A 14,587-nucleotide genomic window follows, 5' to 3' on the forward strand; every position below is an offset into this window, starting at 1 on the left:
CTTCAGAACTGCCTTCATTCTTTGTGGCACAGATTTTACAAGGTGCTGGAAACATTCTGCAGAGATTTTGGTCCATATTGACATGATAGCATCACGCAGTTGCTGCAGATTTGTCGGTTGCACATACGTGATGCGATTTTCCCATTCCACCACATCTCAGAGGTGCTCTACTGGATTGAGATCTGGTGACTGTGGAGCCATTGGAGTACAGTGAGCTCAGTGTCATGTTCAAGAAACTAGTTTGAAATGATCTAACCTTTGTGACATGGTGCTGGAAGGAGCCATCAGAAGATGGGGACACTGGAGTCATAGAGGGATGGACATGGTCAGCAAAAATACTCAGGCAGGCCGTGGGGTTTAAACTGTGCTCACTTAGTATTAAGGGACTCAAAGTGTGCCAATAAAATATCCCCCACACTATTACACCACCACCACCATCCTGAACTGTTGATACAAGGCAGGATGAATCCATGCTTTCCTGTTGTTTACGCCAAATTCTGACCCGACCATCTGAATGTCATAGGTGAAATCAAAGTTCATCAGAACAGGCAACATTTTTTAAATCTTCTATCATCCACTTTTGGTGAGCCTGTGCAAGTTGTAGCCTCGGTTTCCTGTTCTTAGCTGACAGGAGTGACATCCGGTGTCATCATCTGCTGCAGTAGCCCATCTGCTTCAAGGTTTGATGTGTTGTGCAATCAGAGATGGTATTCTGCATACCTTGGTTGTAACAAGTGGTTATTTGAGTTACTGTTACCTTTCTATCACCTCGAACAAGTGTGCCCATTCTTCTCTGACATCTACAAGGTATTTTCATCCCACAACTGCCACTTATTTTCTCTTTTTTGGACCATTCTCTGTAAACCCTAGAGATCGTTGTGCGTGAAACTCCCAATAGATCAGACGTTTATGAAATACTCAGACCAGCCCATCTGGCACCAACCACCATGCCACGTTCAAAGTCACTTAAATCCCCTTTCTTCCCCATTCTGATGCTTGGTTTGAACTTTAGCAAGTCGTCTTCACCAGGTCTAGATGCCTAAATGCAGTTTCTGCCATGTGATTGGCGGATTAGCAATTTGTGTTACCAAGCAATCGAACTGGTGTACCTAATAAAGTGGCCGGTGAGTGTATATATTAACTATGCAGGCTTCTGCAGTCCCTTGTTAGGCAAAGTACAAGTTTCTTTCTGCTATCAGTTACCCCAGTGAGGAGATGTACATTTGTTTCTAACATTTTGTTTCTAACATCAATGCACACTGAATCACCACTTCATCTCTCTCCCAAGTGGTGTCTCGTGAAAAACAATAGCTCTCAGAACACGACGATATATAGCCCACAGTTCACATGTTGTAGTTCAACAGATCATGCTGTAATAACTTCTGACTCCATTTGGTTTCTTATCGTAAAGCAGAACTAAACACTTGCTGTTACAAACTACGTAGGCAGGCTATTTACTGCAGAAAAAACAAGGAATGTCTCTTCTGCAATAAAATACACCTACCTGCTTGTTTGCAGCATTCTCCGGTATGTAAAATGAGCTGAGGATTCACAGCTCAGCTTAAACTGTCCCTGTGTGCCAGGATGACTGACTCCTATGCATGCATATGAGTGCCATCATCCCACACCAGCCAATGCAGATGGTTAAGGCTGGCACCCAGTAGTCCAGTGGTTCTCAACCTTCCTAATGCCGTGACCCTTTAATACAGTTCCTCATGTTGTGGTGACCCCCAACCATAAAATTATTTACCCAGTAATTATAATTCATGAGTGTCGTTTTACCTCCAATACTGCTGCTTTCAACACAGCAGCTGCTTTCTACACAGCAGCTGCTTTCTACACAGCAGCTGCTTTCTACACAGCAGCTGCTTTCTACACAGCAGCTGCTTTCTACACAGCAGCTGCTTTCTACACAGCAGCTGCTTTCTACACAGCAGCTGCTTTCTACACAGCAGCTGCTTTCTACACAGTAGCTGCTCTTTAGACATCGGAAATATGTGTTTTCCGATGGTCTTAGGCGACCCCTGTGAAAGGGTCGTTCGACCCCCAAAGGGGTTGCGACCCACAGGTTGAGAACCACTGCAGTAGAAGATGCCAGAGCCAGCATAAGACAGGGACCATTGAATGAAATGTAAGTTTAGCTCTGCTTTAACACGTCACAAAGACCGTAAACGGAGAAGCAGGAGCTTGCGACACTAGTTTTTCAAACAGCAAAGATAAAACCAGTTCACCATCATACCAAGTCCAGGCAGGGCTGCAAATATCAGTAATTTTACATTTGGCTGTTCTCATAGTGAACTTGAGCTGAGATGCTGAAAAGATCCAACAAAGAAGCAACTCACCTAGTCCGCAAACATGTTGTTGTGTTGTTTGAAGCATGCATGAAAACGGGCCATAACATATACATCTTCATTAGCTCACAATTCTCTATTCGATCTGCACTTGTGTGAGAAAACCAGAAGGTGACTGGTTCAACTATGTGAAAACAAAAAAAAAAAAAAGAATTAAAAGAAAGGGTTAAAAAGCCAGGATTTATAATACAAAGAAAAAAAAACAAAAAAAAAAAAAAATAAAGCTAGCACTAGATTTAAATCATGCAGATTTTAGGATCTGTTCCCCCTGCTCAAATCATTACCCCACCTAGCTTACTAACTAAGCAACTCTTAACATTGCCTTCTCTGTGTATGGCAGCTGACACACTATTAAGCGATTCTTGTTTCAGCATTTTAACAAAAATCTTTCCATAAAATACTGTATATGTCCATTTAATGTATTTCGGCATTTCATTTACCTGTAAAAACCTCCCTTGTGTAGACATCCGAAAGCTCTGAGACTGCTATTGGGTACCGCCCTCTTGGATGTGATGTCAGCAGCCAGCACAGATAGTAATAAGACCCCCAAAAGAGAGCTTTGATGTGCAGGGAACTAGGGGCCATGCTGAGGAATTGTCTCTTTCTGGGGTAGTCAAATTTACTATAAAGTTCAGAGGCACATTACAGGGGTGGGGGTTTCAAAGTCATTTATGGAAAGAAAAGAAAAAATACTCAGCATTTAAAAATATCCTATTCTTCTGTGCTTTTATCTGCAATAATTTTAAGTGGTTGTAAAGGCTCAATGTTTTTTACCTTCATGCATTCTATGCATTTCATTCTATCCAGTTCAACTGGATGTCATTGCCGACTTGTTTTTGAAGGTACGAATTCCAAGGTTGCCATACTCATCTTCACGAATTGGTAAATCAATGCCTTGGGACAAATACATTCAAAATAGGTGCCCCAACTATCCATGCTTTCTCCAGGTCAGTCACTCACTAAAGCAGCCCATAGATTATGCGATTTTCTTTCCTTCCTCTACAGGTGGAAAGAAAATTGCTCAATTCCACCAGTAGCATGATCAGTGGTGATGGGGGAATCCCGCACGCAGAGCTATTCTGCTAGTGGGGAGACTTCCCTTACGGTAGAACACGTGAATTATCACAGGAGGCTATAGCTGTCGGCAGTGATCACATGAAAAATCAGAAAGGCTGGTTGTATGATCGGTCGAACGACTTCAGTACAACCAGCATGTCCATAGATGGATTGAATCTTGGCCGGTTCAGCAGGGATTTGATCCATCCATGGACAACTTAAGATGTGAATCAAAAAGAAGGTCAACTTCAGATAAGCAAGCAAGCAATGGCAACTCCCATATACCTCTCTCCCCCTCTAATGTACAGCGCTGAGCGAACTATTGGCGCTTTATAAATACTGTATAATAATAATAATACATTCACTGGTTTCACCTCTTCTCATTTGCAGTGGAGCCCTTCTGACTCCCCTTCAGCCTAACAACTTAGTATTGCTATTGTTACAGACATACGGGACTGCAAAGAACTCTTAACAAAAAAATGCACATTTTAGATACCTTCAGAAAGATTAGCTGTAGTCTTTCCCTTACTAAATATCTCCACACAAAATGACAATTTCAGTAAACGTTGCAACTTGGCACAGCAATACTGCAAGCAGAAAGCTTACCTTTTCTTACAAGATCGATGAAAGGCTCAACAGGCTTCTTATGATGACCCTGAAAGAAAGATGAAACTCAGTCAGGCTCCTCTCTTGCACTGAAATTGCTTACGTCAATTTTTCTGCACACTGTGAGCTTCTAACAACATGCGTTAGAAACTGCCGCAATCAGATAGAATCCACTTTACTTCCTGATTGGAAGACATCCAGCATTATATAGCACTTTCCTCCACAGTTTTACTGTCCCTGACCCATCCCTTTCATTCATTGGATTTCAGCTTTTTCAATCATGGAGGCTCAGCATCACATGCAGGTGTTACCTTTGGTGGTCTACATGCATATACAGTCTGCATATGACCGCCCACCCCTTCAGACCGATATCCACTCATTAACGCATTTCAATATTTGATTAAGAGTCAGCCCGCTGCATGCATCAGGGCTTATGGTCCTTCAGAGGAGTAATGAGGCAGGGTGCTGTGATGTTTTCAGAAAGCCATGTACAGCATTCTGGGTCTAAAATAAGGTATATCGTGCATTTTGATGAGGTGAGAGCAGGGACGGACTGAGAACCCAGGGGGCCCCCAGGCAATAGGAAATCATGGGGCCCGTGTTCTCGCCCATACTCAAACCACACCAAAAAAGCCTATGAAAAAGGTACCAGGGGCATCTCATGGGGCCCCCTACTGACCCCAGGCCCTCGGGCAGTGCCCAAGTGGTAAATGGTCAGTCCGCCCCAGGGTGAGGGGAATCAGAAAAGTCAAAATAAGGAAATTAAAACTTCAGCTTTAACCACTTCAAGTCCGGACACTTTCACCCCCTTCCTGTCCAGGCCAATTTTCAGCTTTCAGTTCTGTCACACTTTGAATGACAATTGCGCTGTCATGCAACACTGTACCCATATGAATTTAGCATTTTTTGAGACAGATAAAACTTTTGGTGGTATTTATTCACCACCGGAATTTTTTTTTTTGCTATATAAATGGAAAAAGTCCAAACATTTTGATAAAAAGTGTTTTTCTTATAAAATTTTGCAAATAATCTTTCTTGATAAATCTTGGTCAAAATGTATTCAGTTATCTTTTTAGTAAAAAAAAAAAAAACCCAAATTAGTTTATAACCAAAAATTATAATTTTTCTAAATTTGTTTTTACATTTTTATATTATTACTTTTTTTTTTTTTTTACATACTGTCACCCTAGCATAGTGACACTGTACTACTTGTGGGGGGTGATTATTTTTTTTTTTTTTTTTAAACACCGATTGCTTTTACACCCAAAAAGGCTGTAAAAGCAATCATTTCTCCTTCTCTGTGGCTGCATTCTTGCAGCCATTGAGAAATACTGTGCGAGCCGTGATTGGTCACAGCTTGTCACATGGTACAAGGCACTTGTGAATAGCCTTGTACCATGTGATCTCTCTGATCATTCACAGATTTCACACGTAGTAAGCAATGATGTCAGAAGTGACATCTTGCTTACCACTCTTCATGTGATCACTGATTGGCCAATCAGTGATCACATGATCGGGACCTCACACAGAGGTCCCCTACAACGATCAGTGTTACACTGTGTCCGGAGGACACAGCAGGCACCAGGTTGCGGTGCTGCGTGCTCCCAGGGAGCGTGCACAAGCAGGGAACGGGGAGACCTTTATAAACAGCTACCCGCCCCTGCACTGCTCCCTTGCGGCTGTTTATATACATGGGCCGGACGGGAAGTGGTTAAATAGAAGAATGCACCACAAATGGCCACATTGCAGAGTCCTATTATAACCTTTTGAAAATCAACAGCCTTTTCATGAACATAAAAAGAATACCGACCTACAGCCTAAATTTTAGATAGAATAGGTAAGGGTTAAAACCTGTCCCAACTTTGTAAAGAACAGGTCTGGAGTTAGGAGTCAAAGTAGTAATAAACTCTGCTAGTAACTCTAGATTACCTCTAGCGCCTTGCTTATTAGCAATACTAAGGTGTTTTTTTGTTTATAAGTTTGCTGCAAAAATATATATCACTTCAAAATATGAATGTTGTCTATTTCCCTCAACTGCATCCCCAAAACTTCCAGTGGGGGAGCAAGAAAAAAAAAAAAAAAAAAAAAAAAACTTTATAATAAAAACTAGAAGCCATCTCTTGACAGCTTGCCAATACGGGTGAATCAGGTCTCATCACATGCTGGGAATACTGTACATCTGACTAAACCATATGCATTTGGAAAAAGGGTGTTAAATATGCAGAATATGATTACAGTCCTCATGTTTAATTTTAACCTCTGATGTGCTGGCTTATGATGCTGAAAGAATAACTTCAGGTTTATTTTCCTTTAAATAGTTTGTTTGAGCCAAGCTGACCCAAACTATTTACTGCACTAACAGGTGTGCTAGCTGGGAGCACTGAATGAGCTGTATGAAGCCTCAGCTACATACAGTATACAGCGCTGTGTTCAGCAGTGTTACCAGAACTTCCTTTCCAACTCACGGAACTAAATCGATTTGAGTGCTGCTCAGTCGTTCACATGACGTTTTGTATTCTATGAATGAATGCAAAGTTTCCTCTGATTTGCTGATGCAAAGATGAAACGTCATCAGCCTGCCTCTCCACCATAAAACACAAAGCTCCCTGTGAATGGCTAAGCGGCACTCCGCACGACCTTTTTGTTCCAGGAGTGGGACACAAGTCCCAGTCCGACAGCCGGAACCCATCACTTTTACACTGCGTGTAGCTGAGGTTGATAAAGTGTGCCCAGAAAGTGCGCTTTTGGACTTGTTCTTGCTTGACTCAAATTGGTAACTTTTAAAGCGCAGAACAAATTAACAAATATTTTGTTAAACACGCATGACTATGTGTGTTTGACTTGCATTGAACACGCTCCCAAAACGGTATAAGCGTGTTTTTGCCGTTTTGGACGAAAGTTAAAAATGCACCACAAACACCGATTTTTTTATTTCCAAAAAACAAAATGCATGTGCATTACCCTAGACTTGAATGGAAGGAGGTGAAATGCTTCGCTCCTTCAAACTCCACATGAAGCTTTGTCGGAAATATTCCGTGCTCACTGTAAGGCCTGAACTTATCTCTGCATAATGTAAGATGGGCCTGCTGGAAGCCATTTTGTTCTTTATATTCTATTAGTACACAAGATGAACCTAAGTTCAAGGTTTCTGAACAAAGACTAACATCAGACATTCTTAGTTTCTTACACAATACTTTCCCAGGTTGTAAATTTGAGGGTATGGTTGTACCAGACAGTCATGAGATAAGGAATGATCCTGCACATGGGACGTTTTTTACAGCAGCTGTTTTTGGCCTTTGACGTCTCTTTCAGGGGCTGTTTTTGGCCTATGACGTCTTTTTCTACAGCCAGTAAACTCTCCAGCATGTTATCCTATGTGTTCATGCACACAGACTGTGATCGTTTTTTTTGGCTGTAAAAAAAACCCCCAAAACTAGTGGGTTTCTAGAGGAATTTTTGAGTTGTAAAAACACTAATGCTGAAAAATGTGGGAAAACACAGCGTTTTTTTGGACTTTTTATGGACCCCATTTTTTTTTTTGGGGGGGGACCTCTAAAAAAAACCGCTAAAAACGCAAACTCGGAAAAATACGCAGCAAAATGCCAATTCAAAAAAGCTGAAAAATACTTTACACAGCTAACATTACCAGTGTTATTAAAACGCCCAGTGTGCATGGAGGCCATGTCTCGGACTTAAAAAAGGACAAAAAAAAACTGTTGACGAGGATCTTTTTTTTTCTTTCCATCAACATCTGGAAAAGAGTTCATATTAAAACTTACCTTGTATATGGTGGATTTCACAGGACCATTTTAATCAAAAATGTCAATTGTGTTATTATTATTGCATGAAGTGAATATTTGCCTAATTACGTAATTTGGTTTTTCTATTACTATATTCAATCTCACTATACACTATATTTGCAAAAGTATTGGGCCGCCTGCCTTTCCACGCACATGCACTTTAATGGCACCCCAGTCTTAGTCCTTGGGGTTCATTAATGAGTTAGCCCACCCTTCTCGCATTATCAGTTGACTTATCAAAATTAATAGGGAATTTCCTTAACTCAAGATCCCCGCCTGTTTTCATAAATTATATACCGATTATTTTTTTCAGAGCTGAAGTTCTGAAGCGAAGCAACACTAATGTTTCATGTTTTGATAATGGATAATGTGAACAGCACAGGAGTTTGGGGAGCGTTAATGTGCTTCAATATCCTGCTGTATAGGAATAATGATGATCCTTACAGAGTCACATACAGGGTGGATAAAAATCAATGATTTTTTAAAAAAAATTAAAAAAAAAAAAAAAAAAAAAAAAAAAAAAAAATCGGATTTTTTTTTTATTTAAATCGGATTTTTTTTAATAAAATGCTTTTTGAGGAAAATATATTACCATCCAAAGGTTATTCCATCATGAAATAAAGATTAGTTTTTTAATTATGTAGAATAAGGCTGTATATGTTTAATTTTTTTGGTAAATAAATTCCATGAATCCATTCACAATGTCATGCTCTTCCAGAGGTTTTTGTAAGATTATTGGGCAGTTTCTCTGCCTACAAGATATTATCACAGATGATCGGTTTACTTTTGCAGTTCTCAAAACTGAATTTGACTCAGCGGAGATCACATGCCTCTTTACAGCAAAAATGTTATAACATGAACAGAGTTAAGAAAAAGACCTTCATCCTAACTTCTACAAACCTATGAATACAGAATCAACCCCTTCAGTGCTAAGTTTCAAGACGTTCAGTGAATAGAATAGAAACAATATTTTTCTGACTGTTTGGAGTGGAATAGATCTGCACAAGAAGAAAGTGAAACGAAGTGTGAGGAGGAAGGGGCTGACAGTCTACGTTTCTTAAAATATATATATTTTGTTTAGCCAAATTAGTTAACAAACATGGATGTTTAAGCAAATCACATATGCTGGAATGTTATTGTTTCAGCTGAATAAATCTATTTAAATTGTTATTATTAAGGTAATGATTATTTTTCTCCTTCCTAAGTACAACAGAAAAGTTGTCTAAATATGAATGATTAACCTATTAAACTGGGGATAAAAAAACTAATATGAAAAGTTGTTATTCTAAAAATCTTCATCTACTTGCATATTAAAGTTATACCAGCAAGAATTAGTCTTTATGTAGAAAACTAGGATTTAAATCAAGCCTTACTGACCAGTGATTTAAATCAAATCCACCCTGGTCACATATATAGAATATTAGAAGATGGCTATGTATACTCCAATTTTGCCTCTTCAGAGATGCTTCTTTCCATAAGTTCATATATTTCAAGTTGTTTATTGCAAATGACACACACATATCTGGATTGTAACAGTGTCAACAGGCATGTGTAACAGCTTATGTGGAGTGTCTGCCTTGGTCTTTAAATCCTCCCTGTTGCCATTTGATAAGAAAGGATATATAAGCAATGAACTCTATGGAAGGTGAATACAGTGAGGGCGGACACTGCATTTCCCATATACATATATGAAACAATAAATACGATTCGGAGCCTTAACACATCTGCAGGTAATTATTAAAGTTCCCTTAGAAATAGAGGAACTTGAGCAGGAGGTACAATCCCCCCTATACACTGCTTATCAATGCCAGTGTAATCAGGGCCTTAGTGCAAATAGTTTTTGGGGACCAGGGTTGAACAAACTTTTTAACAAATATTAAATGTAAAGAAGAATCACAGAATCTAAATAAAGGCAGTACTACCTCTAATGACTGGGCAAAACACTTGCCAGATAAACATTTTATTAAGTGTTCTTGCATAGCAAGGAACACTTATTGTTATCTCACAAGTATATTCTTATTATTATAGCAAATTTGCCACGCTAACTCCTCCCACAGTTTTTACACTACAAAGACAAGTAATATATCAAAACGTGCGGATTGTTCCCGATCGGATTGCTTTTACTTTGTGGAACGTTTCGCCGAATCATTCACGAAATATCGCGGTTTTTGTGGCGAAATTTTCCCATAGGAATGCATTGAGCAGCACAGCACAGCTAGAGTGTGCAAAGGAAAAATCTGAAAAATTAGAACATGATTTGTAAACTGCCATCACTCTTTCATTTTCAAGCCCACCTACACATATCTTATATCAAAACATTCAGCTAACCCTGCTGTCACTAAAAATGTTTACGGCTAGGACATACTCCTGATAGTTTTCAGGATATGACCATTTGTTTGCACATCACCCCTCCCATTGACTTTCATTGAAACTCCACTGTAGACACCAGACATTTTAAGGGACGTTTTTAAACTGCGACTGTGCCTTCATTTTTTATCTTTCAGAGACATACTATACATCAAACTGTAGGTATTTTCCTTGTGATTGTCACAATATAAACCTTTTCACAGTAGCTTTTATACTTTTAAAACTACAAGCGTTTGAAGATGGCAATCGCCAGTGAACTTGCCAAGTTTAAAAAGCCTGTTTAGAGCACAGCTGACATTCCTTACAGAGTGAGTTGCTATAGCAACCAAACATGACTCACACGCAGCTGAGTCACACAGGCTGGACTGGGAGATGGTAAATACAAGCTGAAATGCATTTCTCCCTGTCAGGCTTGCAATGTGCACTGCTTACATGTCATCATTACTTGGTAAAAGTTGCGGCAAGAACACTTTACACAATTTCCCCAGAAATTGTAGATTTTCTAGTAATGAGTTGTTACAGCAGAATCCCCCCTCCCCCCCTCCCTCCCCCCCCCCCCCCGATCTTTCTAGGTAAGAAAACTGTCATTTTATGGGCAGTTGCCGTGGTCCTGCTCCCATGTCCAGCTATGGCATGAAAAGTCAGTTGGGAGCTCTCATAGGCACCCTGGTGACAGTTAGGATTTGAATGTTACTGGCTGAACCTGCTCATTTGCATATCGTTGCAAAGGATTCTGGGAAATGGGTTTTGCCACCTCAGGGTTGATTAAATCTGAATGATTTGTGTTTTTAGTTGGTTTATAGAGCCAGAAAGCTTTGGAAGTGAAAATAAAAGCCAAAAGAAAGATTTTAAAGTTAAATTCAAATTTGACTCTCCATAGGTTGATATTTTGGTAGTTCGGGCGGTTTATAAAGACTCGGAGCGTACTGAGTAGATGGAGAGGTTGGGAAAGCTCAATGGACACCAGGTTAGGATCTCTCTAGGGCCGTTTCAGTGCCACCGAGGTGAGGATTCCTCTGGGGGAGTTCATTGATACTGATGTGAGGATCTCTCTGAGGGAAATTCAGTGATTACTGACAGGAGTGATGCCAATAGGAGGATCTCCTTGGGGAGTTCAGTGATACTGACAATGAGGATCTCTCTGGGGAAGTTCAATGATACTGATGTGAGGATCTCACTAAGTGACACTGAAGGGCAATACAAACTTCTCTGAGCCTAGGCCCCGTTCCAGAACACTTGGAAGTTGAGCGTTGTTCCCTGCCTCTCTTTTTTAGGTGTTCCTGCATGGCAGACCCCTCCCTGTTATCTCACATATACATTCTTATTATTATAGCCAAATTTACCCCCCTAACTCCTCCCACAGTGTTTACACTACATAGACAGTAATATACGTAAACGTGCTGATTGTTCCCGATTGGTGGGCTATCACTTTGTGGAACGTTTCCCCGAATGGTTCACGAAATATTGCCGTTTTTGTGGTGAAATTGGTCCCATAGGAATGAATGGCGGAATGTTCAATACTAGAGTGGGAGCCGACAAAAGCTAGAGTGTGAGCTGAAAAATCAGAACATGATTTGTAAACTGCCATCTCTCCCTCATTTTCAAGCCCACCTACACATATCTTATATCAAAACGTTCAGCAATCCCGGCTGCCACTAAAAATGTCCACGGCTAAGCCATAGTCCTGATAGTTTTCACAATATGACCATTTGTTTGCAACTCACGCCGCCCATTGACATTCATTGAAACTCCACTCTAGCCACCTCAAATTTTAAGGGGCATTTTTAAACTGCGACTTTGCCTTCATTTTTAATATTTCAGAGACATACTATACATCAAAATGTCTTGCGAGTCTCATTTATACTTTTAACCACTTCCCGACCGGCCGTTACATATAAACGGCCGGACGGTGGCACTGTAGGGTCGGGTGGCCGTTTATAAACGGCCTCCCCGCACCCTGCTTGTGCGCGCTGCCTGGGAGCGCGCAGCACCGCGATCCGGTGCCCGCTGTGTCCTCCGGACACAGTGAAACACCGATCGTCGGACGGGACCTCTGTACGAGGTCCCGATCATGTGATCACTGATTGGCCAGTCAGTGATCACATGCAAAGTAGTAAGCAAGATGTCACTTGTGACATCATTGCTTACTACGTGTGAAATCTGTGAATGATCACAGAGGTCACATGGTACAAGGCTATTCACAAAAGCCTTGTACCATGTGACAAGCTGTGACCAATCACAGCTCACTCAGTACTTCTCAATGAGTGCAGGAATGCACACAGAGAGAAAGAGAAATGATTGCTTTTACATCCTATATGGGTGTAAAAGCAATCAGTGTAAAAAAAAAAATCTTCATCACCCCCCACAAGTAGTACAGTGTCACCATGGTAACACTGTGCTGCTAGGGTGACAGTATGTAAAAAAGTATGTAAAAAAAAATAAAAAATAATATAAATAAAATAAAAATGTAAAAAAAAAAATGTTTAAAAATTATAATTTTTGGTTATAAACTAATTTGGATTTTTTTTTTTTTACTAAAAAGATAAAAACGGAATAAATTTTGGCCAAGATTTATGATGAAATATTATTTGCAAAATTTTATTAAAAAAAACACTTTTTTTTTAAATTTTTGGACATTTAATTTACATAGCAAAAAAAATACAAATCCGAGGGGTGAATAAATACCACCAAAATAAAGCTTTATCTGTCTCAAAAAAATGGTAAAAAATTCATTTGGGTACAGTGTTGCATGACCGCGCAATTGTCATTCAAAATGTGATAGCGCTGAAAGCTGAAAATTGCCCTGGACAGGAAAGGGGGGGGGGGGGGGAGGAAAGCTTCCGGACTGGAAGGGGGGGGGGGGGGGGGGAGGAAAGCTTCCGGACTGGAGGGGGGGGGGGGGGGGGGGGGAGGAAAGCTTCCGGACTGGAAGGGGGGGGGGGGGGGAGGAAAGCTTCCGGACCGGAAGGGGGGGGGGGGGGGGGAGGAAAGCTTCCGGACCGGAAGGGGGGGGGGGGGGGGAGCGTCCGGACCGGAAGGGGGGGGGGGAAAGCGTCCGGACCGGAAGGGGGGGGGGAAAGCATCCGGACTGGAAGGGGGGGGGAAAGCGTCCGGACTGGAAGGGGGGGGGAAAGCGTCCGGACTGGAAGGGGGGGGGAAAGCGTTCGGACTGGAAGGGGGGGGGGGAAAGCGTCCGGACTGGAAGGGGGGGGGGGAAAAGCGTCCGGACTGGAAGGGGGGGGGGGAAAAGCGTCCGGACTGGAAGGGGGGGGGGGGAAGCGTCCGGACTGGAAGGGGGGGGGGGGAAGCGTCCGGACTGGAAGGGGGGGGGGAAGCGTCCGGACTGGAAGGGGGGGGGGGGGGGAAGCGTCCGGACTGGAAGGGGGGGGAAAGCGTCCGAAGATGTTGAAGATGGCAACCACCAGGGAAGTTGGCAAGTTGGAGCAGTTTGTTTATAAAAGCCCCTCTAAGCTTGCTGTGACTGAGTGAGTTGCTATAGCAACCAACGATGACTCACCAGGCAGCTGAGTCACCAGGCTGGACTGTGAGCTGCTAAATACAAGTTGAAATGCATTTCTCTATCAGGCTGGCCATGTGCACTGCTTACATTTCATCAATCACTTGGTTACGGTTGGATGCAAGAACACTTCACACAATTTCCCCAGAAATTGTACCTTTTCTAGTTTTTATTTTTTTTTTTTAGAGAAGGTGTCAATGTGTAGAATTAGGATTCACATATTAAGAACAATGTTTTCAAAAACATGCAACACACCTAGGTTTTCAAGCTCCTGTTGCTCCACAGTTTAAGCCTCATGCAAACTGGGTAGCAAAAACTCTACTTTTATTGGTGTTTGACTTTTTTTCTTCCGCTAAACACCCCCCTATGTTAGCCTATGTGTCCTTCACCACATACTGTAAGTGTTTAGAGGCAGAAGAAAACCCATCACTTGCACAGTAGGGAGAGAAACTTTTTTTTTTTTTTTTTTACAAAAAAAACCACACAAACACCCAACACGCCTAAACACTCTTAAGTGGCCATTCATTCCAATGGCCAGAATAAATTAATATTTTGGCCAATAGAATGAATGAATACTTGATGTCGCTAAATGCTTTTCCAAAACACTGTTTTAGGTGTCTTTTTTCCCGTTGATATTGCCTTCCCCTGAGCAAAGAAATAAAATGTTTTATGTGCATGAGGCCTTACAGTTAAAGTGACTGTACACCCTCACTTTGTAAAAAACACTTTTTTTTCCCTTTTATGTAAATGATCACATTACCTCTGTTCTCAGTTGCATAAGAGCTGGGGAGAAGATACAGTAGTACAATGATCTTGGACATCCATTATCTAGCAAGCAAATGGCTGTGAGGGGGAAGAGGGGTTTGGCGAGTCAGCGCAAGTATGATCTT

The 14,587-nt window shown here is 41.3% G+C and overlaps 1 protein-coding gene across 3 annotated transcripts in view; it reads right to left on the reverse strand.

Annotated features, from left to right (window-relative positions):
• TTC3 (tetratricopeptide repeat domain 3) overlaps window positions 1–14,587 on the reverse strand; it is a 192,774-nt gene that overhangs the window by 150,229 nt on the left and 27,958 nt on the right. For all 3 annotated transcript variants that reach the window (XM_089677913.1, XM_089677912.1, XM_089677911.1), the window contains 2 exons: window positions 4,014–4,062; window positions 2,343–2,475 (listed from right to left, as the gene is read on the reverse strand). In XM_089677913.1, the coding sequence (XP_089534039.1) occupies window positions 2,343–2,475; window positions 4,014–4,062 (182 nt within the window). The remainder of the gene's footprint in view (window positions 1–2,342; window positions 2,476–4,013; window positions 4,063–14,587) is intronic.

Source organism: Staurois parvus, unplaced genomic scaffold (assembly GCF_062004578.1).
Source record: "Staurois parvus isolate SC_StPar_1 unplaced genomic scaffold, SC_StPar_1.0 ptg000195l, whole genome shotgun sequence".
Classification (NCBI taxonomy): domain Eukaryota; kingdom Metazoa; phylum Chordata; class Amphibia; order Anura; family Ranidae; genus Staurois; species Staurois parvus.